Below are 18,580 nucleotides of genomic sequence, written 5' to 3'. Positions count from 1 at the left end.
TGGTTATATGCAATTTGGCCTCACGACTTCTATGTAAAATTTCATGTTCATAAATACTAAAAACATTTATATTTTCTAAAGCTTTTTTATTCTTTTATCCTAGTACTTAATCATTGCTCAGAGGAAGTTGTGCACACAAAACTCACACACACTGAATCCTCTATATTCACTCCTTTATTATCATATTTAAGGCTACACAGGAGAATTCAATGACTTAATGATAAATCACACACCAATATGCAAAAAGCTCCATTTTCAGTCTCCTGTATCTTTCTTGAGACCAAAATCCAGGACAGCTGCTGACAAATCGCAGGCTAGGTTGGCAAATTGTGCAGTTTTCTATATTCTTATCTTTAAAGGCTTTGGCAGTGAAGGAGATGTGTTGCCAATGAGCTAGTTCAAACATTATTCATGTTCGGGGAGGAACTATATATTTAAATACCAGATCCTAGGAACCAACAACGGGGAAAGATTGTGGTTTCCTACCCTGTTTGTGTACCTGTGGAACTGCCTGGCTGGCCAAATGTTGGAAACTAGATGGTTTAGATGGGCTGCTTTGTATTCAGTGGGACTCCTCTTAATTTCCCACATGAGTTCCTCTGAGTTCTGAATGGGTTCCAAGACCACAATCACAAAATACAAGGAGAAAAAATTGGATTTTCATGTGGCATTCATACCACATGGATGAAAACGTCTCCTGAATGTACCAAATTCAACATGAAAATGGATTCAGCTCTTATTTGCACCCCACTATTGTGTTGCTATTGCAGGAAAGACCAAACCACCATGGGAGTGGGAATCTCAAAGCCCTCTTCCCCACCTTTATGTGAATACCACCCTACAATTAAGTTTTAGAAAACCTTGGGTCCTGTTTCTCCTGGGAGTCCTCTGCCGCCATCAGCTCCTGAACGACCCTTAAAGAAAATGAAAAGGAGAAAAAGAGTGAGAAAAGGGGGCAAAGAAAAGCATTCCTACAGATTGGCACCCATCCGTGTATCTGATGCTTACCCGCTTGCCAATTTTCCCTGGGGGTCCAATTGGTCCCTGTATCCCAGGGGGACCCTGTAACGAGAATTGAAATCAATGAGATTGTTGCTCTATGTATTTGTTTGTTTTCATATGAAAATTCACCTCCATTGGGAAAAAGATCGACCTTGACTTAAATCTCATATTTAGCCATTAGTGGCAATACATATTTTACTTTAACATCAATATAAGATGTATCAGAAGGAATGTCTTATAGATGCCCTAATCTACTGATAAGAAGAAACTTGTAAGGAGCCCTGGTGGTGGAGTGGTTAGAATGCAGCATTGCAGGCTAACTCTGCCCATAGTCTGGAGTTCGCTCTTGATGGGCTCGAGATTGACTCTGCCTTACATCCTTCCGAAGTTGGTAAAATGGGGACCCAGATTGTTGGGGGCAAGAGGCTGACACTATAAGGGACTGCTGTATGGAGTGGTTCATAAGACTAAGTGCTAATGTTACTGGTATGTTAAGATCCAAAACAATTACTGATCCAGAATGCAACAACTTTTTTCTTGATAATTTTAAATTTATTTCCAAAGTTAAAATGCAAGCTTTAAAAACCCAACAACAACAAACAAAACAAAAACTAAACAAGACCAAAAATGTTCATAAAAATATACACATATATTGCCCCCCCAGTTGAATATCGATAAATATATTTCAACAATAATGGTTTGCAGAACAGGTCTAAAATCTATAAACTTCTACACCAATAGCTGCCCAACTAATTTGACCTACCATCTATTTACTGGGGGGGGAAATCAGTTAAAAAGTAAAGCTAAGAAAACTAAATTCAAAAGTCCTCTGTTAACAATCTATTATTGTATTTCACATGCAGAAAGTCCACTATGGCTTCTAAACTTTCATAGACCACTGCAATCATCATCTCTAATCTCTAATCTGTCTCTATCTTTTAGTGAATCTTAGCAATAAAGTTTTTTTACTTAAATTATAATTGAGATATTTCACAACAATTCCATCTCATTCCCCAAAATCATAGTTTTCTGTTGTATTTCCACAGCACTCGTTCATAAGTTTTTTGAAGCAGTTGAACCACATCTCTTTAACAGTTGTCCTCTGACTGAACATACTAAGCCTATTCCATAGTCTCCAACAGTTTTCCTAAGAAAGTCCAGTTTACCACTGATCCATAATGCCATCTCTAGGTAAAGGTAAAGGTTCCCCTCGCACATATGTGCTAGTTGTTCCCGACTCTAGGGGGCGGTGCTCATCTCCGTTTCAAAGCTGAAGAGCCAGTGCTGTCCGAAGACGTCTCCGTGGTCATGTGGCCGGCATGACTCAACGCCAAAGGCACATGGAACGCTGTTACCTTCCCACCAAAGGTGGTCCCTATTTTTTCTACTTGCATTTTTTACGTGCTTTCAAACTTCTAGGTTGGCAAAAGCTGGGACAAGTAACGGGAGCTAATCCTGTTACATGGTAGCACTAAGGATTCGAACCGCTGAGCTGCCGACCTTTCGATCGACAAGCTCAGCGTTCTAGCCCCTGAGCCACCGCATCACTTACTGCCATCTCTAAGCCTTTTATATTCATACCCCTTTCAGCCTTCTCCAACAGACCTGCAATTTTCAAACAAAGCTCTTTCTCCTTCAGTTCTGTCAGCAACAAATTGACTTCCAATCCACCCAATTGGAAGTCTGATTTAGCTGCTATTAATTGTATCTGAGTATCATCCTTAGGTTGATTTATGACTGTTGTTAAATCATTAAACATTTTATCTATATTTTCACTCAGAGCTTGTAAATTGAAAAGCATTTTTTCCAAAAGCTTCCAAGAAGGCTTGGAGATTAAGTTGATATGGCTTTATTGTTACTTCCATTTTTAATATAGTTAAATTTCTTTTATACTGTAGCTGGACTTTCACAACAAAACATAGGCAATTCCTCTCAAGGACAAAAGAAGTTGATAATCCATAACAAAATGTCCACAGGAAAAATTAAGATAAGATTTCCCATGATAGAGAATAAGTAGAAACAAAAGAGAAAATTTCCATCTAATTAAAGAGAAAAATAGATAAGAGACCAGAAATACTGGTATATACAAAAGCAAATTTAAAAAGAAAAGTCCTTTTTAAAAGTCTGGTGCAGATATAAATCAAATCACATCACTTTCACTACCAAAGAGAAAATATTTATGCTGTTGGTTTCCATGCAGCAAAAACAAGTGTGTCTTAACTCAAAAGGAAAGCAACAACGAAAGGTAAAAAGTTCACAGTACAGCAAAGGGGTATAAAAATAAATCGGCATTCAACTTTGTTAAAGATGTAAGTCAAAAGCAAAAAAAAATCAAAATCAAAACATGATGTTTAAAAACTAGGCTTAAAAAAACAAATACTGACAGGAAAAGATGGAGACCCGACCCTCCAATCGCTCTTATCAAGAATCACAATCGTCTAGATTCTTCTTCCTATTCAAGTACATGGTCAACTGAGCATAGACTTGAGTCATTCCTTAGTTGCTCCCATTCAGATCTGGGAAGTGTGCTGCGAAAGAGCCAGTTTTGGCAGCAAAGTCAACTGTTTGTTGGCAGGAAAAAATTCATCCTGCCACTCAGTATGCCAATTCCTGGAGGACTGCAGAATGCAACATTTAAAGTATCAACTTTTATCAGCAATTATATTAAATTTGTTATTACATAATAAAATTATTCCAGAAAAAGAGAAGTTTTTAAAGCTTATTCCTATAAATGCCTATCTCTTCAGACCCATAAGAAAGACTTCATGTATGTATCCCAGTCTTTTGATTCAGGAAGGTGGACTCTTCCTCATTGGGAATTCTAATATTTGGAGCATATTCCTGAGAAAGATTAAGCTAATTAATTCCCTTTCTGATGTTAGATCAAAAGAAGAGAACTTGGAGACTTTCAGACATTGTCCCCTCTGTCAATTCTCAATTTCTATTTATAAGATATGTCCAGGGATCCTGAGAATTGTTTTGGAGATGGATTACTTATCCTGGGACAAGTAGTGGTCAAAGATCTGATAGTACTGTATTTATTTATTTATTTTATTTATTTATTTTGTCAGTCATATATAAGATAACAGGTAGAAGTATAAACATAATTTGGATACATGAAAAGAGTAAGTAAAAAAGGAATATTAGGACAGGGACAGTAGGCATGCAGGTACACTTATGCATGCCCCTTACAGACCTCTTAGGAATGGGGTGAGGTCAACAGTAGACAGTTTAAGATTAAAGTTTTGGGGGTTTGGGGAAGAAACTAGAGTCAGGTGGTGCATTCCAGGCATTGACCACTCTGTTGCTGAAGTCATATTTTCTGCAATCGAGTTTGGAGCAGTTTACCTTGAGTTTGTATCTATTATTTGCTTGTGTGTTGTTGTGGTTGAAGCTGAAGTAGTCATTGACAGGTAGGATATTGTGGTAGATAATTTTATGTACTATGCTTAGGTCAGACTGAAGTTGGTGTAGTTCTAAGTTGTCTAAGCCCAAAATTTAGAGTCTGGTGGCATTTTATTGCGGGTAGAGGAGTGGAGGACTCTTCTCGTAAAATATCTCTGGACTCTCTTGATTGTATTTATGTCCGATATGTAGTGCGGGTTCCAGACAGGTGAGCTGTATTCAAGAATTGGTCTAGCAAATGTTTTGTACGCTCTAATTAGTAGTACAATATTACCAGAGAAGAAGCTACGCAAGATTAGGTTAACAACTGTTAGTGCCTTTTTGGCAATGTTGTTACAATGGGCTCTGGCACTTAGATCTTTAGAAATGAGTACTCCAAGGTCCTTGACAGAGTGAGGGTCATCTGTAAGGTCATGTCCATCTAATATGTATTTTATGTTTTGATTTATTTATTTTTTTTGCCAATGTGCAAGACAGAACATTTGTTGATTGAGATTTGAAGTTGCCACTTGTTAGACCAATCTGACACATAGTCAAGGTCTTTTTGAAGGGTAGTTGCATTGTCAGAAGTGTTGAATAGTTTAACATCATCAGCAAAGAGAACACAGTTGCTTTTAATATGATTGCAAAGGTCATTTACGTAAAGTATGAAAAGTGTTGGACCTAAAACACTGCCTTAGGGAACATGTACAGGATTTGATAGAGTGCTTCCTATTTTGACCACTTGTTGTCTGTTTGACAGGCAGGCAGCTAACCATTTATGTAGGAATTCAGAAATGTCATAGGATTTTAGTTTTAGAAGTAATTTGTCATGTACCATCAAATCAAAACCTTTACAGAAGTCTATGTAAACTGCGTCTATTCCTTTGCCCTAATCAAGATGTTTTTGCAATGTAGTAGTTGTAGATTACAGGATATTTTTTTTCTGAAACCAAATTGTTTGATAGAAAGTAGGTTGTTTGTCTCTAGGTGGAGGGTAATGTTTAATCTTATTTCATTTCTTTTTCACTGAATGCATTTTATGATACATTTCTTTGCATGTATCAAAGGGGAGGATGGGGCTGAAATAGGATACACATATAAATAAATGTATCACAAATAATTTTCTATCAGTCAGAAGTACGATGAGGGTATAATAGATAAAATACCAGGAAAATCTTGCAAAAGACCTGTATTTTTTCAATAATTTTGTACCCTGGTAATGAATTTTATTCTATGAATGGTAAATGCTTATGATGAGGGAGGGGAAGAAAAAAGAAAGTGATGGAAAAAAGACTTGTTAATTTATTTTGCTACCAATGCCAGAATTCTGTCTGCTAAGGATAACCTAGAAGCCTTCTCTTTTGAGCATGCCAAGAGAAAAGATCAGCATGCTTAAAATGGCTACAGTGCACCTTCCAAATTTGGGGAAGGGATGAATTATTATCAGTAGTGCAAAACTGCTTATTTCATATTCAGATTCAATTTTTATGCAGTTCAATAAGGAAGAGTACAATATAATAAGGCAAAGTAAATCTATCAGGCTAGAGAAATTCTAATGTGAAAGATATGTAAAAGGTACAAAACTATAAAATGGGCAGGAGATAAACAAGAATAATGAAGGAGAGCCACTTTGATGTAATGCAAGGGTGAGGAATTACGGCCTTTTTTTTTTTAAGAAAAATTTTATTGGTTTTAAAAACAAATAAAAACAATGGACATTGCTCTACATCTCTGGTTTCTAACATTTACGTCAAGTTCAAGTTACTATATCATATATTCCTCAGTCTATATACAAAATATGGCCCTTTTATGACTTGTGGACTTTAATTCCCAGAATTCTTGAGCTCAGGAATTCTGGGAGTTGAAGTCCACAAGTCATAAAAAAGCCATTGTTCCCCACCTCTGGTATAACAGTTTAGTACCAGGCTAGAAACAGGAGACGGAGTTCTCGTCCCACCTTGGGCACAAACTCAGCTTGTTGACCTTGAGTCATTCATTGAAGAAGAAAGCAGTGGCAAGCCATTGATAATACTTTGCCAAGAGAACTGCAGGGATTAGTCCAGGCAATCAACAGTGGTCAAGACTGACTCGAAGGCACAAAGAGAGAAAAGGATAAGAAAGCCTGAATGGAAAAGAGACTGGACATCAGCCTGGCATTCTTATGCTTCACACTTTACCAATCTTGTTTCCTCCAGAGGTGTTAGATTTCCACTCCCAGAATTCCCTACCAGCACAGCCCAAGCCCCTCCTGTCCATCTTCAGCAACCAACCTGAGGTCCGGAGTCACCCGAATCCCCTTTTTGTCCTGGTTTTCCTGGTAGACCCTGTAGAAATCATATTAAAAATAGATTAATTTCTTCCAAAATATTACAAAAATGAATAATCCAACCACAGTGAATAAATCCAGGAATTGACGAAGCAGGAGAACTATTCTATCTGTTCTTTCTAAAAAATATATCATATAAATTCAGGCATTCTTCTCTGAAAAGATTAATTTCTCATCTAACAGAAAGTGATACATGTTATGATCTTGTTTGCACACCCTACACCTATTCGCCAATAGAGAAGTATGGGGAGTTGTGGTTTCACAGCCTAAAGTAAATTTGGGGGAATGGTCTGGAGCAGGAAATAAAAACTAAAGATGCGATCAGCTGTATCAGTGGTAGCTTCACATTTGCCCATGCTGATTCATTTTCTATATTAATACAGATAGCAGATAACTGCTATTACCTGATATCAGCAGCAATGTAGTATAGAGAAAAATCAGTTAAAGACATTATACTGACCAGTTCTGGAGAACCGGTAGCGGAAATTTTGAGTAGTTCGGAGAACCGGTAGTAAAAATTCTGACTGGCCCCGCCCCCATCTATTCTCTGCCTCCCAAGTCCCAGCTGATTGGGAGGAAATGGGAATTTTTGTAGTAACCTTCCCCTGGAGTGGGGTGGGAATGGAGATTTTATAGTATCCTCCCCCTGCCACGCCCACCAAGCCATGCCACACCCACCAAGCCACACCCACAGAACCGGTAGTAAAAAAATTTGAAACCCACCACTGATTATACCCCAATATGATTTTCTCCCTCCTTCTCTTTGTGTGGAAAAAATCCCTTGCCTAAGGGCAATATAGAAATACGCAAAATGTAGCAATTCAGGAATGATACGTTTCAGAAAACTCAATAACTTCTCCTTCCAGATATACAAATTCTTCCCTAGGCCATGCTATTTTAGGAAGGTATAGTATGATCCAAAAGGGAACAGAAATTCTGGAAATTGCCAAACTCTTCCCCAGAATAGCATTATCCTGAGATTTCATGGTCTGGAGAGGAAATAAAATATCTTGGAGTTTTCTGAAACATTCCGTTCCTCAGTCCCTGAATTTTATACATTCACAAATATGACATTGTTAAGATCATTTGTAGCTTGGCCCACAAATAAGTTTAGACAATTTAAAAAGATTAAAGTTCTTTTCAATGTGTATGAAAGAAAAATGCTTGTGGGCCGTGCAGAATTATTTTTTCCTATGAAATCTGTTATATATGCTGAAGATATACAAATATAGCCCAAATACAATACATGGACAATACTAAGTTAACCACGATTCACAGCACAGAGATGAGTATGAAACTCAAAACTTCCCTTTAAAAATTCCTATTACTCTCAATTTATGGGTCAGCTTTGAACCATCATATTTACTCACTAGTGGTCCTGGCCTTCCTGTGAGTCCCATTGGGCCAGGAGGCCCTTTCATGGAAAGCTGAGAAGAGAAAGAAAATGATGAGTTGTACTAATATCAAAAGGAACTGGGGAGCAGTTCATTGAGTAATTGTAAGCAAGAAGCGGCAAGAAGATGGGTGAAAATGGGAAAAAAAGTAATGTTTGGGTGGCAATGGTTTCATTCATTTTCTTTCTTCTGTCTGTACTGCTATAAGCAGAAAAGTGGACAAACTGGGCTCTGAAATGATTTTGCTGTTGCTTGGCTTTGACTAAGCCAATTTCTATCTGATTCAAATCAACGAGAAAAGGCATGCGATTCATCTTATTGTAGGGCATGACTACATCATTAACCTAAATTAATTATTGAAAAGATCTTCGGCTCTTCAAATGAACTCTCAACCCAGGTGCAGATATAACTTAAGGCTATTAAAAAAAATCTTAAATCAATCAAATCAGTTCCCCATTGGAATGTGTGAATATTTTGTTTCTCTTCTGTATAGTATGATGATTTATCTGTTTAAGTCTGGCTTACTAAGTCTGACTTACTAAGAATACTTGAAACAGAATGTGAATAATCTATATGGAAAACCTTTGGTGTTAGAATGGCTTTGCATGATGCACGGATAGTTGCTGCATCCTGAGGTAAACATACACTGCCATGAATGACAACTGGCAACATAGATGACATGATCAAATGGAGAAAGACCATTATCACTCACTTTCTGCAGTTCTGTATCTTCTAAGGTGGGGGGAGGACTGTTGTTATTTCACTTTTCAAAAGTGTGAAATAATCAGTGAACAGGAGTTCCCAGAGAGGCTCATTTTTTGTGGGTGCTGTTTTAGGCTCTTGCTTTATATTAGCTGCAAAAGAGGATGCTAACCCTCTATGATTCTTCTCTTCCAAGTTTATTTGTTCTCTTCTGCAAAGAAATGCAGAATCTTTGGGATAAAAACTCTGCTGAACCCACAGTTAACTAAATTTAATTGTTTATTGTTTGTTTGTTTTGAGCCAGTTTGGACATGTTCCTGCTGTTTTCTTGGCAAGATTTCAGAAGTGGTTTGCCATTGCCTCCTTCCCGAGAAGGTACCCAAAGCTGGCTTTGTGCCTAAACTGGGACTAAAACTCATAGTCTCCCAGTTTCTAGCGTGGTGCCTCAATCATTATGCCAAGCTGGCTCTCTGTTTTATACAATATACTTTTGTTCACTCAGTAATTCTGACTACGACTAGCTGAAGCAAACATAACCTCACTGAGGGAATTGGGAGGCTGTGATTTCATGGCAGATGAATAGATTAAGAGAGTGATTTGAGTAATTTGATTAGCTGACATTCTGTGATGAGCCACATGATTTAAAAATCACTTGAAAACCTGCAATATTATTATTTCAATTTATTCACCTATAATTCACGTTTCCAAGGTCAAATATCTCAACACCTCTGGGTGGCAGTAAGAATTTGAAAAGAATATAGAACATTAACCAGAACAGAAATAAAAAAAATGACAGGTGGGGGGAGAGAGAGAGAGGGAGACAGAGAGAGAAGTGTTAAATGCTGGAGCAAAATAAATTGCCTACTTAAAGAAATCAAGATTTTAAAAAAAGAAGCTTAACAAATGCACATATATTCATATATTTGCCCACAATGCTTACCTTGGCTTGCTGTAAAATAGCCTGGGCCTGGGCCTCCTGGAAAGATACTGAAGGTCCTTTAAGTAAATCACTACGAAACTGGAACTGGAAGTAGATCAGTAACACAAAGTCAAGGAAGAGAATAATGGACTATTGAGGCTATGGCTAGACAAACTAGATGGCAATATGCCATCACTATGATATTTCCACTAAAAAAAAAAGCAAATATTCATATCTAGCATCTTTAAGTGAAAGCATCACCCACATTTAGTAATTGAAATATTGATGTTTATTTGGTGCCAGGAGGGTAGAAAATGGGTTCAACTGTAGAAAACTCAAAATGTTGTGGTTTTGAAGATTATCAACTTTCCTATTCTTAGAGAGGGATGAGTTGTATATTTGAACTGAGCTCCTCAGTCTTTCCATATCAAAATCCTTTCCATGTCAAAAAAAACTTCCCTCCTGGATACTTGGCCACATAAAGGTGAGTTCTTCTTGACCCGTTTCTTACCTAACCTATCTTCTGGGATCTTATTTTATAATTAATGTGAACACATTTTTGCACCTGGAATAGACGCAAAATAATACCCCCGGAAACTAAAAAAGGATTCTCGTTTTACATCAAATATTCACTAAAACTGAAAACACCATCCCTCTAGAATCTGCTTCTCAAAGGGACTGTATGATGTCATTTCCTGCCAGTATATCTCATATACTCAAACTGATCCGTTTCCCTGCATCACCTACTGGCAACATGAGCATTGTCCCAGGAGGTCCACGTAGCCCATCAGCTCCTGGAAGGCCTGGGAGGCCTGGTGGTCCCTGTGCAAAAAGTGAGTTAAGATACCTCTGTCAATCATTCTTGAGAATCATTGGACTAAAAGAAAGCAATATCAAGCTGGGGCTTGTCAAAGAGATACACGGAAGGGGCGCATGCCAGCAATTCCTTATTCCCCACACCCACCATTTTCAGAGAAGATGAAAAATTGCCAGGGGGAAAGATCGAAGAGAGTATCATTCCTTCGAACCACCTAAGTGATTTTCTTACCCTCTCGCCAGGATCTCCTGGAAATCCTGATGGCCCTGGTGATCCCATTGGACCCATCTCTCCCTGGGAAATGATACAGCAGAAAATTAAGATAAATGAAGAAAATCTCACAGGCAATTCTTCTTTTAAAGTAGAAACATCATGACACAGTAATATCCAAGCCCAGCATTGTATCAAATGTATCTGCAGCAACAATATTAAGCCTGACTGTTCCAAAAACCAGGCTGCAGACAACGAAGTTTGAAAATTACGCATAGTTTCCTTTTCCTCCCTATAAGTAACAGGAAAAGACAGCATAATGCACCTAGATACTAACATCAATCATTAGTCTCCTTCTGCAGATGTACTTGGATTATACTTTTTGCAAAACTCTGTACTTCTTGACTAAAGTGTCAGATACATATGGCAGGTTTTATAAGACGTCTACCAATAAGCAAGAAACATTAATAGATCCTTACTGATGAAAGACGTTCTTAATTCTAATTCCTCAAATTCAAGCCTTTTTAAAAAACTCCATCTTATCAAACAGGTACTCCCATTTCCTTACTTCCTTATATAGGTAGTCCTCGACTTAGAACAGTTCATTTAGTGACCGTTCAAAGTTACAACAGGCATTGAAAAAAATGACACATGACCATTTTTCACTGTTATGACCTTTGCAGCATCCCCATGGTCACATGATCAAAATTCAGATGTTTGGCAACATATTTATGATGCTTGCAGTGTCCCAAGGTCATGTGATCCCCTTTTGTGAGCGTCTGACAAGCAAAATCAACGGGGAAGCCAGATTCACTCAACAGATTTGTTACTAACTTATCAACTGCAGTAATTCACTTAACTGTGGCAAGAGATGTCATAAAATGGGGCAAAACTCCCTTTTTTTTTTGTTGTTTACATTTATACCCCGCCCTTCTCCGAAGACTCAGGGCGGCTTACAATGTATAAGGCAATAGTCTCATTCTATTTGTATATTTTTTACAAAGTCAACTTATTGCCCCCCCAACAATCTGGGTCCTCATTTTACCTACCTTATAAAGGGTAGAAGGCTGAGTCAACCTTGGGCCGGGCTCGAACCTGCAGTAATTGCAGGCTTTGTGTTCTAATAATAGGCTTCTCTATTGCCTGAGCTATCCCAGCCCCATAACAGATGTCTCACTTAACAACAGAAATTTTGGGCTCAACTGTAGTTGTAAGTCGAGGACTACCTGTAATGAGTTTAAATGGAGGGACAGATGGTCTTTTCATTCCGTTGATAATTGGTTATAGGAAGGCAATATTGGGGAAGTAAATTAAGAAGTGTTTAAAAGTTCAATGATCAGAACACTGGTGTCAGGTTCCAAGAATTGCACCCATCAGGCTTGACAACTGGTTGATCTTTGATAGACTGATAAAAAGACCCCCAGCTCCCTCATGAGGCTGCTGAAATGAAGGTTTCTTAAGTTTGCAGGAGTCAACTGCTTGAGGGCTGTAACTCAGTTCAAGTTCAAGAAATTGATATCTAATTTCCAAATGTGCTCAGAGATACCCTGTTCTGTAATTTTTTTATGTTTTCTTGTAACTGCCTGGCAAAACAAAACAAAACAGAGAGAAGAGTACTATTACTTTCAAGCTAAAATATTGGGGTGGGTGGAATCACAGAGATAGTCACATTCTCATGAAATATACTGGGAGTTTGGGGGCAAATCGATGATTATGCATGAACTGCACACTTCAGTGGGTCATGTTCATGGCACTAATTATGCTATATGAAGTTTACATTTATCTTCTTGCCTGCAAACTCCCTGTTTGTGTTTGGGACTTAAACTCCTAATCCCATGCCATGCAAGCAGGTTTCCCGTATATTAAATGATTGAGATAAATTATATTAAATGATTGAGATAAAAATCTACAGAAAAGGATCAATCAACTCTCTCAAGACATTCCTGTGTTTCTCCCATCTAAGGACACATAGGGGAAAAGCAGAAAAAGGAGCAGAAAGGCATGGAGATAGGTCCATCCCCAATCCTGTTTATAATGGCACCAACCTGGATTGTGCTGCTGCAAATCCTCTTTTCCTGCCCAGAATGTGGGGAAAAAGCCAGGAGCCAGGAAGGAGGTGACGACCTCCAAAACAACTTTAAAGTGGCTGGGAAAACTGATGTCATTGTACTTCCTATGTATCTTACCTGTGGACCTCGATATCCAGGTGGCCCTTCAAAAGTCATACCCTGCAACAGAAAGGAGAAATATTTAACAACCCTGAACCGGTTCTGAAGGGAAAAGGTGACTTTGTGGCCTGTGAATATTCACAAAGTTATATCATGTGAATTTAGTTGTCTCTAAGCACTGAAATAAGTTCACACACTTGTAAGAAGGATAAGAGAAATACTAACGATTCTTTAATATCTGAGGAATATAAACCACTTGCATGCTTATTGTTGAATACTCTGCACAAGTAACAAGCTTGTTGAATGTATAAAAAAAAGAGATTGCTAATTGTTGCATAATTAGATCATCTGTATCCATGAGATATTATCGTGATATATGTCTGTGATTCTGGGGCACAATTAAGCTAACTATCCTCAGAAGGGAAAATTATATTGTGATCTATACAGAGGGAAAACCCAGCATATCACAGCCAATAATAAAGCATGCAAAATATTCAACTAAGATCCAGAAACCAATCTGCCAATGCAATAAAGGAACAGATTTCCCACTCTCATATATTTGTAAGTGTTTGTTTTTGTATTTGTCTGCAAGATTTTTGTCCTCATCCATGACCCAATTGCTCCATCTCAAATTTCCAGATACTGGGAGTATCTCCAGATACTGGGAGAGATACTGAGTATCTCTCAACTGTATGGAAATTACTAGAGTTTTGGATATTTATCCTTCCAAGAATCAAAATGGAATTGACCACAAACCCCAAGCCACCACTTCTTGGTGAAATTAAGTCTCCAACCAGGCTGATGGGTTTTGGCAAAGCTAGAATAGAAAACATATCTTACTCACAGGTTCGATGACCGCTGCCTCCCCTTTCTGTCCCTTCAGATTTGGTTGCTGCTACACACAAAAAGAATAAATAACCACCATGAGAACCAGCAATTATGATAATGTGAGAATCTGCAATGTAGATGGGCACGACCTCCTAAAGTAGAGAAGATATTCAAGATGACTGTTTCTTCAAGCTGATTTACTGAGCCAAAAATCTTATGATATCTACTATTCAAACAGAAACACGTTACTGTACCTTAAATGAAGGTGGATTTGCTTCTGGACTATGTGAGTTGTTGGAAAGAAGTGTGGGATTTTTCTAAGTTGACTGATTGTGAGAACTGGCACTGGGGGTTAGCTGTTGCTTAGATAGAAAGTGATCTCCAGTGATCTCTCCTGTAAAATGAGCTATCCCACACTTCTCCATATTTAATGCATGGTGAGTGAAATAGGAGCAAATAAATGACTTAACATCTCCAGACATTGGATACAATTCGAGAACTAAGTTTCCATGAGTTGATCCCTGGAGCAAACTCAACTCCGAAGGCATAGGGCAACAGAAAGGCAAAATAGCATCAAATCAAACAAAGGGATAAAATTAATTACAATTAATTCTGAGCACTTATGAATTAAATCTTACTGAGTTTTCTTTTATCACCAACAACCCTGAGCAAAAAGATCCTAAAAGATTGGATTTAAAAACAAACATTTATTGTGTTTTAATTTACAATGGTTTCTAGTTTTGATCCAAACTAGGTGGCAGCACTGAGGCAATTTTGATTGATCTTAAGAAGCTGAGCCAGGCTGGATGTGATTAGTACCCAATAGGAATTATCAGGGTTATTGGTTGCTGGAAAGTCCCTCAAAGAATCCCAGAAAAAGGCAGCAGCAAACATGTTTTCTTTCTTCATGTCCATGTAAGTGCTGAAAGTTACGTTCGACTTGAAAGAAATGCTTGATAAATGTTACTCAAATCAATTTCTTAGCCCAGAAGGTAGGACTGAAATCTTTGCCATGAGAAATAACGCACCGTGAGAATATGTGATGCACAGCAGGTTCTGGACTGAGTCAGAAGACTCAGGAGAGGGCAAGTCGACCTTGGTTTAAATGCCAAGTTTCCATCCCAGCCTGGTGGCAATTAGCCATTGGGAAAAGAGTGGGTGAGGTATAGGGGCAACAAGACATCCATAAATATTTATGATTAATGTCATAGGAGTTTCAGTGCTCCTAAATCCAAAATAAAAATAGGGCACTTTTGGCAAATATCTAGGTGGAGATAGACATATCCTTTTGAGAAGTAGCAGAGCCCAGTTTTCAGAATTTCTTCTCTTTAAACACATAATATTCTCTTTTTAAAATCATCTGTAATAGGTTCCATGGGAAATAGTTTGGCATGTTTGGAGCATCTTGGACATGAAAATATGACTTGGGCACCAACAAACCTTCTCATCTCCATTTTACTCATTAAAATATATTTGTGACTTTTTTTTTAATATAAAGAGAGATTGTGGTTGTAGGTATAAACAGGGAATTAACAAACCCAACCTGATGCACAATGGAAGCATGCCTGAAAGTGGATTCAGTTTTTTTAATTGACTCACAATGTTGACTATGAGCCTGGCAGCTCCGTTTCAGATTAACGTATTTTATTCAATGGCATAAGCTTTCATGAGATGCATCTCATTTCATCAGATGCACAGACTGTCTAGACTGATGTGGGATTTAAACTGGGGTGAGGAGCGGGCAAGACAGCGTGGTCATGCAGATGGGTTATATGAGAGACAGATTATAAACACATTGTAGCTCCGTTGATGAACTACCACCTTTTGGTATTCCATCTTCTCATGGATTTCAGATGAGACTTTGGGTTTTGACCCACAACAATCAGTGCAACTGAGGATCACGGCCTAACAATGAAACAACAGAAGAAGCTTATGAGGGTGCAATCAGGAGCAATTTATGTGCAGGAATGCTAGCCTCATTTGATAAGATTCTCTTTGCTCTAGCAATGGGAAGAGTGTTAAATTGGCTCAAAGATTTTACTATTATTTTTCGAAAGACTGTACAATCAGTATTTTTAATACAAGAGAGATTGGTCCTTTCCTCCCTTATTCCGAAGCTTAAAGTGTTTAAATGGTATGTCCTGTTTGCAAGATTATTTTTTAATTAGAATTGTAATACTTGCATTCCAACTGGTTAAGCCTCAGTATGTTTTTGAACTTATACAATCAAAAACAAGCACCACTGAGTAAAATTGAGCTTAGTTCCAAATAAGGAATGCATTATTTGAATGAAATGAGATTATTTCCTGCACTGTTCAGATTGTTACTCATTGCTTAGAGAAATGTTTGTAGAGTTGCTACCTCGGGAAATAGGATGGTGGCTTCAATGCGCTCAGCTGGATCATAGTGCTCTGCTTCACTGGCCCCTCGTCGGTCATAGTAGTCCTCATAATCTTTATTGTCATGTCTCTCATTGAATACTCTGTAAGTGACATTGGCATTCATGTCTTTATTTTCGCTGATTAAATACTCTTCTCCAAGAAGGTCCTGTTGGGATTAGGAAAGGGGATATGAAATACAGTAGATGTATTTAATGATAATCACTTTTCACACTTGCTATTAGACTCTTCCTATATGCGACTCTTTCTCCTACAGTTACATTCTTGGAAACCTGACAGTTTTCCTTTAAAATAAAAGAAACTTTGTTCATTGAATCCTGTTCAGGTGTGTGCAGATATACATATTCTAGAATCTATGTACATGGTTTTGTGTGGGATACAGCCTCTAATATACATATTCCTATCCTAAATACACCAACAGACTTTTGGATGTTTACATGTATACATATTTGCCTGATTACCAATAATGAATGGATCCAACAAGTTATGGAAATGGTTATATATAGCTTCTGATTAAGTGGGATGAGGATCATGTACCAAAGGTTCAATCCAGTGGATTTTCTTCCCCTGACAAAGCTAGGTATTAAACAGTTGGAGTACAACTGAAAAAGTTATGGTTTTGCATGACAGTAATGTTAAATGATAAGGGAAGTAATATTTTATTCCCATTTTAATTTATAAGAGATAATAGCAAAATGTAGACTTTGGGGAAATTTCTTTTTAATTTTACATCATTTCATTTATTGTTGCTTTGCTTTGTTTACTAGAACCTCAATATCCACCAACTGAAACAAGAATATATACACATAGAATTAAAGTAGCTTTAATTAATTAAAGCAACTTGAGATTTTCCTTGTATCACAGAAATGAAACCAAGTCCTACAAAAAAAATCTACTTTTTGTTATTCCTTTCCCATTTTCATCAGTTCAGCTATGCTGTATATTTATGAATAATTCCTCAAATTGTTTAAGCGACAATCAAGATCATACCTAAAATCTTAATCCAATTTTAAAAGCCTAGTAAGGTCTCTCCCAAACAAAGATTGGAGGTAAATTTCAAGAAGTAGATTTCATAATTCTGAAGAAGTGTGGATAAACTATTAAAAGTTCGCTATCTGAAATTCAAATCATATAAAGATCTAACCAGTATATCCCAAACTATTATCTTCCCATTTCTGCTCTATCCTAAACTAGGTTTACACTTCCAATGGCTAAGAATTAAATTACTGTTTTACCTCTTCGTTTTGGCCGCACACTGAGAGGGAAAAGGCAGCTTGGTGATTTCTGTCTCAGACAGTAATACTTACACTGTACCCTAGAAATATCTACATTATTTCTTACAATTATCCCACGGGAAATTACTGCGGCATACAAGTTGGATTTTCCCAGCAGTAATTTAATCACCAAATTGCTACTAGTTATGTGCAACCCCTATTGAGATAAGAGTATGTCCAGTTACTCTTTTAACAGTGAGGTCCTGAAAGCACATTCCATTCAGCATTTTCAACAGTCAAAAGGGTTATTATAAACTCTCTTTTTAGGATTTTAATGAGAAGGTTAGAATTGAAACTATAGGATGGATGGAGAATCCTTATGATGGATGGGGTCATTGGCTGGAGACAAGACAGCTTCCATCTCCAAGATTTTAATAAAAACAATTGTAATTGTTTTTATACAGGCAAAAAAATGTGGCACAGTTTTTCTGGGACTATGGCACCTCTTATTAGAAGTGGATACAACTGAACGCATCCAAATCACATCCTCACTTTACATCAGGGATGAAATCTAAAAAATTTCCCTACCGGTTCTGTGGGCGTGGCTTAATTGGTGGGCATGGCTTGGTGGTCAGATGACTGGGTGGGCGTGGCCAATAACAATAAATAATAAAAATAATTAACGAAGTATACAAAACAATAACCAACTTTCACACTTTACACACACACAACACAACACAACACAACACAACACAACTGACTCACACACAATGTAAACGCAGCTGCACTTCACCCAAAATGGCTCCTGCAACAAGCAGGAACCTCACACTTTCACACTTTACACACACACAACACAACACAACTGACACACACAGACAAAATGCCACATACAGCTTTGTGAGATTTTGTGTGTTTGTGTAGTTAGAGTGAAACACTACAGAAACACACCAAATCTCAGAAAGCTACACACATATTTTATTTTATTATTTTATTTTATTTTATTTTATTTTATTATTTTATTTTATTATTTTATTTTATTTTATTTTATTTATTTTATTTTTTTATTTTTTTATTTATTTTTTATTTTTTATTTTTTATTTTATTTAATTTTATTTTATTTTATTTTATTTTATTTTATTTTTTTATTTTATTTTATTTTATTTTATTATTATTTTATTTTATTTTATTTTATTTTATTTTATTTTATTTTGGAC

The 18,580-nt window shown here is 37.2% G+C and overlaps 1 protein-coding gene across 7 annotated transcripts in view; it reads right to left on the bottom strand.

Annotated features, from left to right (window-relative positions):
• The window catches only part of COL5A3 (collagen type V alpha 3 chain), a 137,150-nt gene that overhangs the window by 68,607 nt on the left and 49,963 nt on the right, over nucleotides 1–18,580 (bottom strand). For all 7 annotated transcript variants that reach the window (XR_009153723.1, XM_058171475.1, XM_058171476.1 and 4 more), the window contains 10 exons: nucleotides 16,115–16,300; nucleotides 13,770–13,820; nucleotides 12,944–12,985; nucleotides 10,779–10,841; nucleotides 10,478–10,552; nucleotides 9,752–9,835; nucleotides 8,086–8,142; nucleotides 6,660–6,713; nucleotides 1,009–1,062; nucleotides 861–914 (listed from right to left, as the gene is read on the bottom strand). Coding sequence is in view for 6 of the 7 variants with exons in the window: in XM_058171475.1 (XP_058027458.1) it covers nucleotides 861–914; nucleotides 1,009–1,062; nucleotides 6,660–6,713; nucleotides 8,086–8,142; nucleotides 9,752–9,835; nucleotides 10,478–10,552; nucleotides 10,779–10,841; nucleotides 12,944–12,985; nucleotides 13,770–13,820; nucleotides 16,115–16,300 (720 nt within the window). In the remaining variant the exon portion in view is untranslated. The remainder of the gene's footprint in view (nucleotides 1–860; nucleotides 915–1,008; nucleotides 1,063–6,659; nucleotides 6,714–8,085; nucleotides 8,143–9,751; nucleotides 9,836–10,477; nucleotides 10,553–10,778; nucleotides 10,842–12,943; nucleotides 12,986–13,769; nucleotides 13,821–16,114; nucleotides 16,301–18,580) is intronic.

The sequence above is a fragment of the Ahaetulla prasina genome, chromosome 2 (genome assembly GCF_028640845.1).
Source record: "Ahaetulla prasina isolate Xishuangbanna chromosome 2, ASM2864084v1, whole genome shotgun sequence".
NCBI classification, from domain to species: domain Eukaryota; kingdom Metazoa; phylum Chordata; class Lepidosauria; order Squamata; family Colubridae; genus Ahaetulla; species Ahaetulla prasina.
The sequence above is the reverse complement of the archived record's forward strand: the minus strand, read 5'-3'. Positions and strand labels throughout refer to the sequence as shown.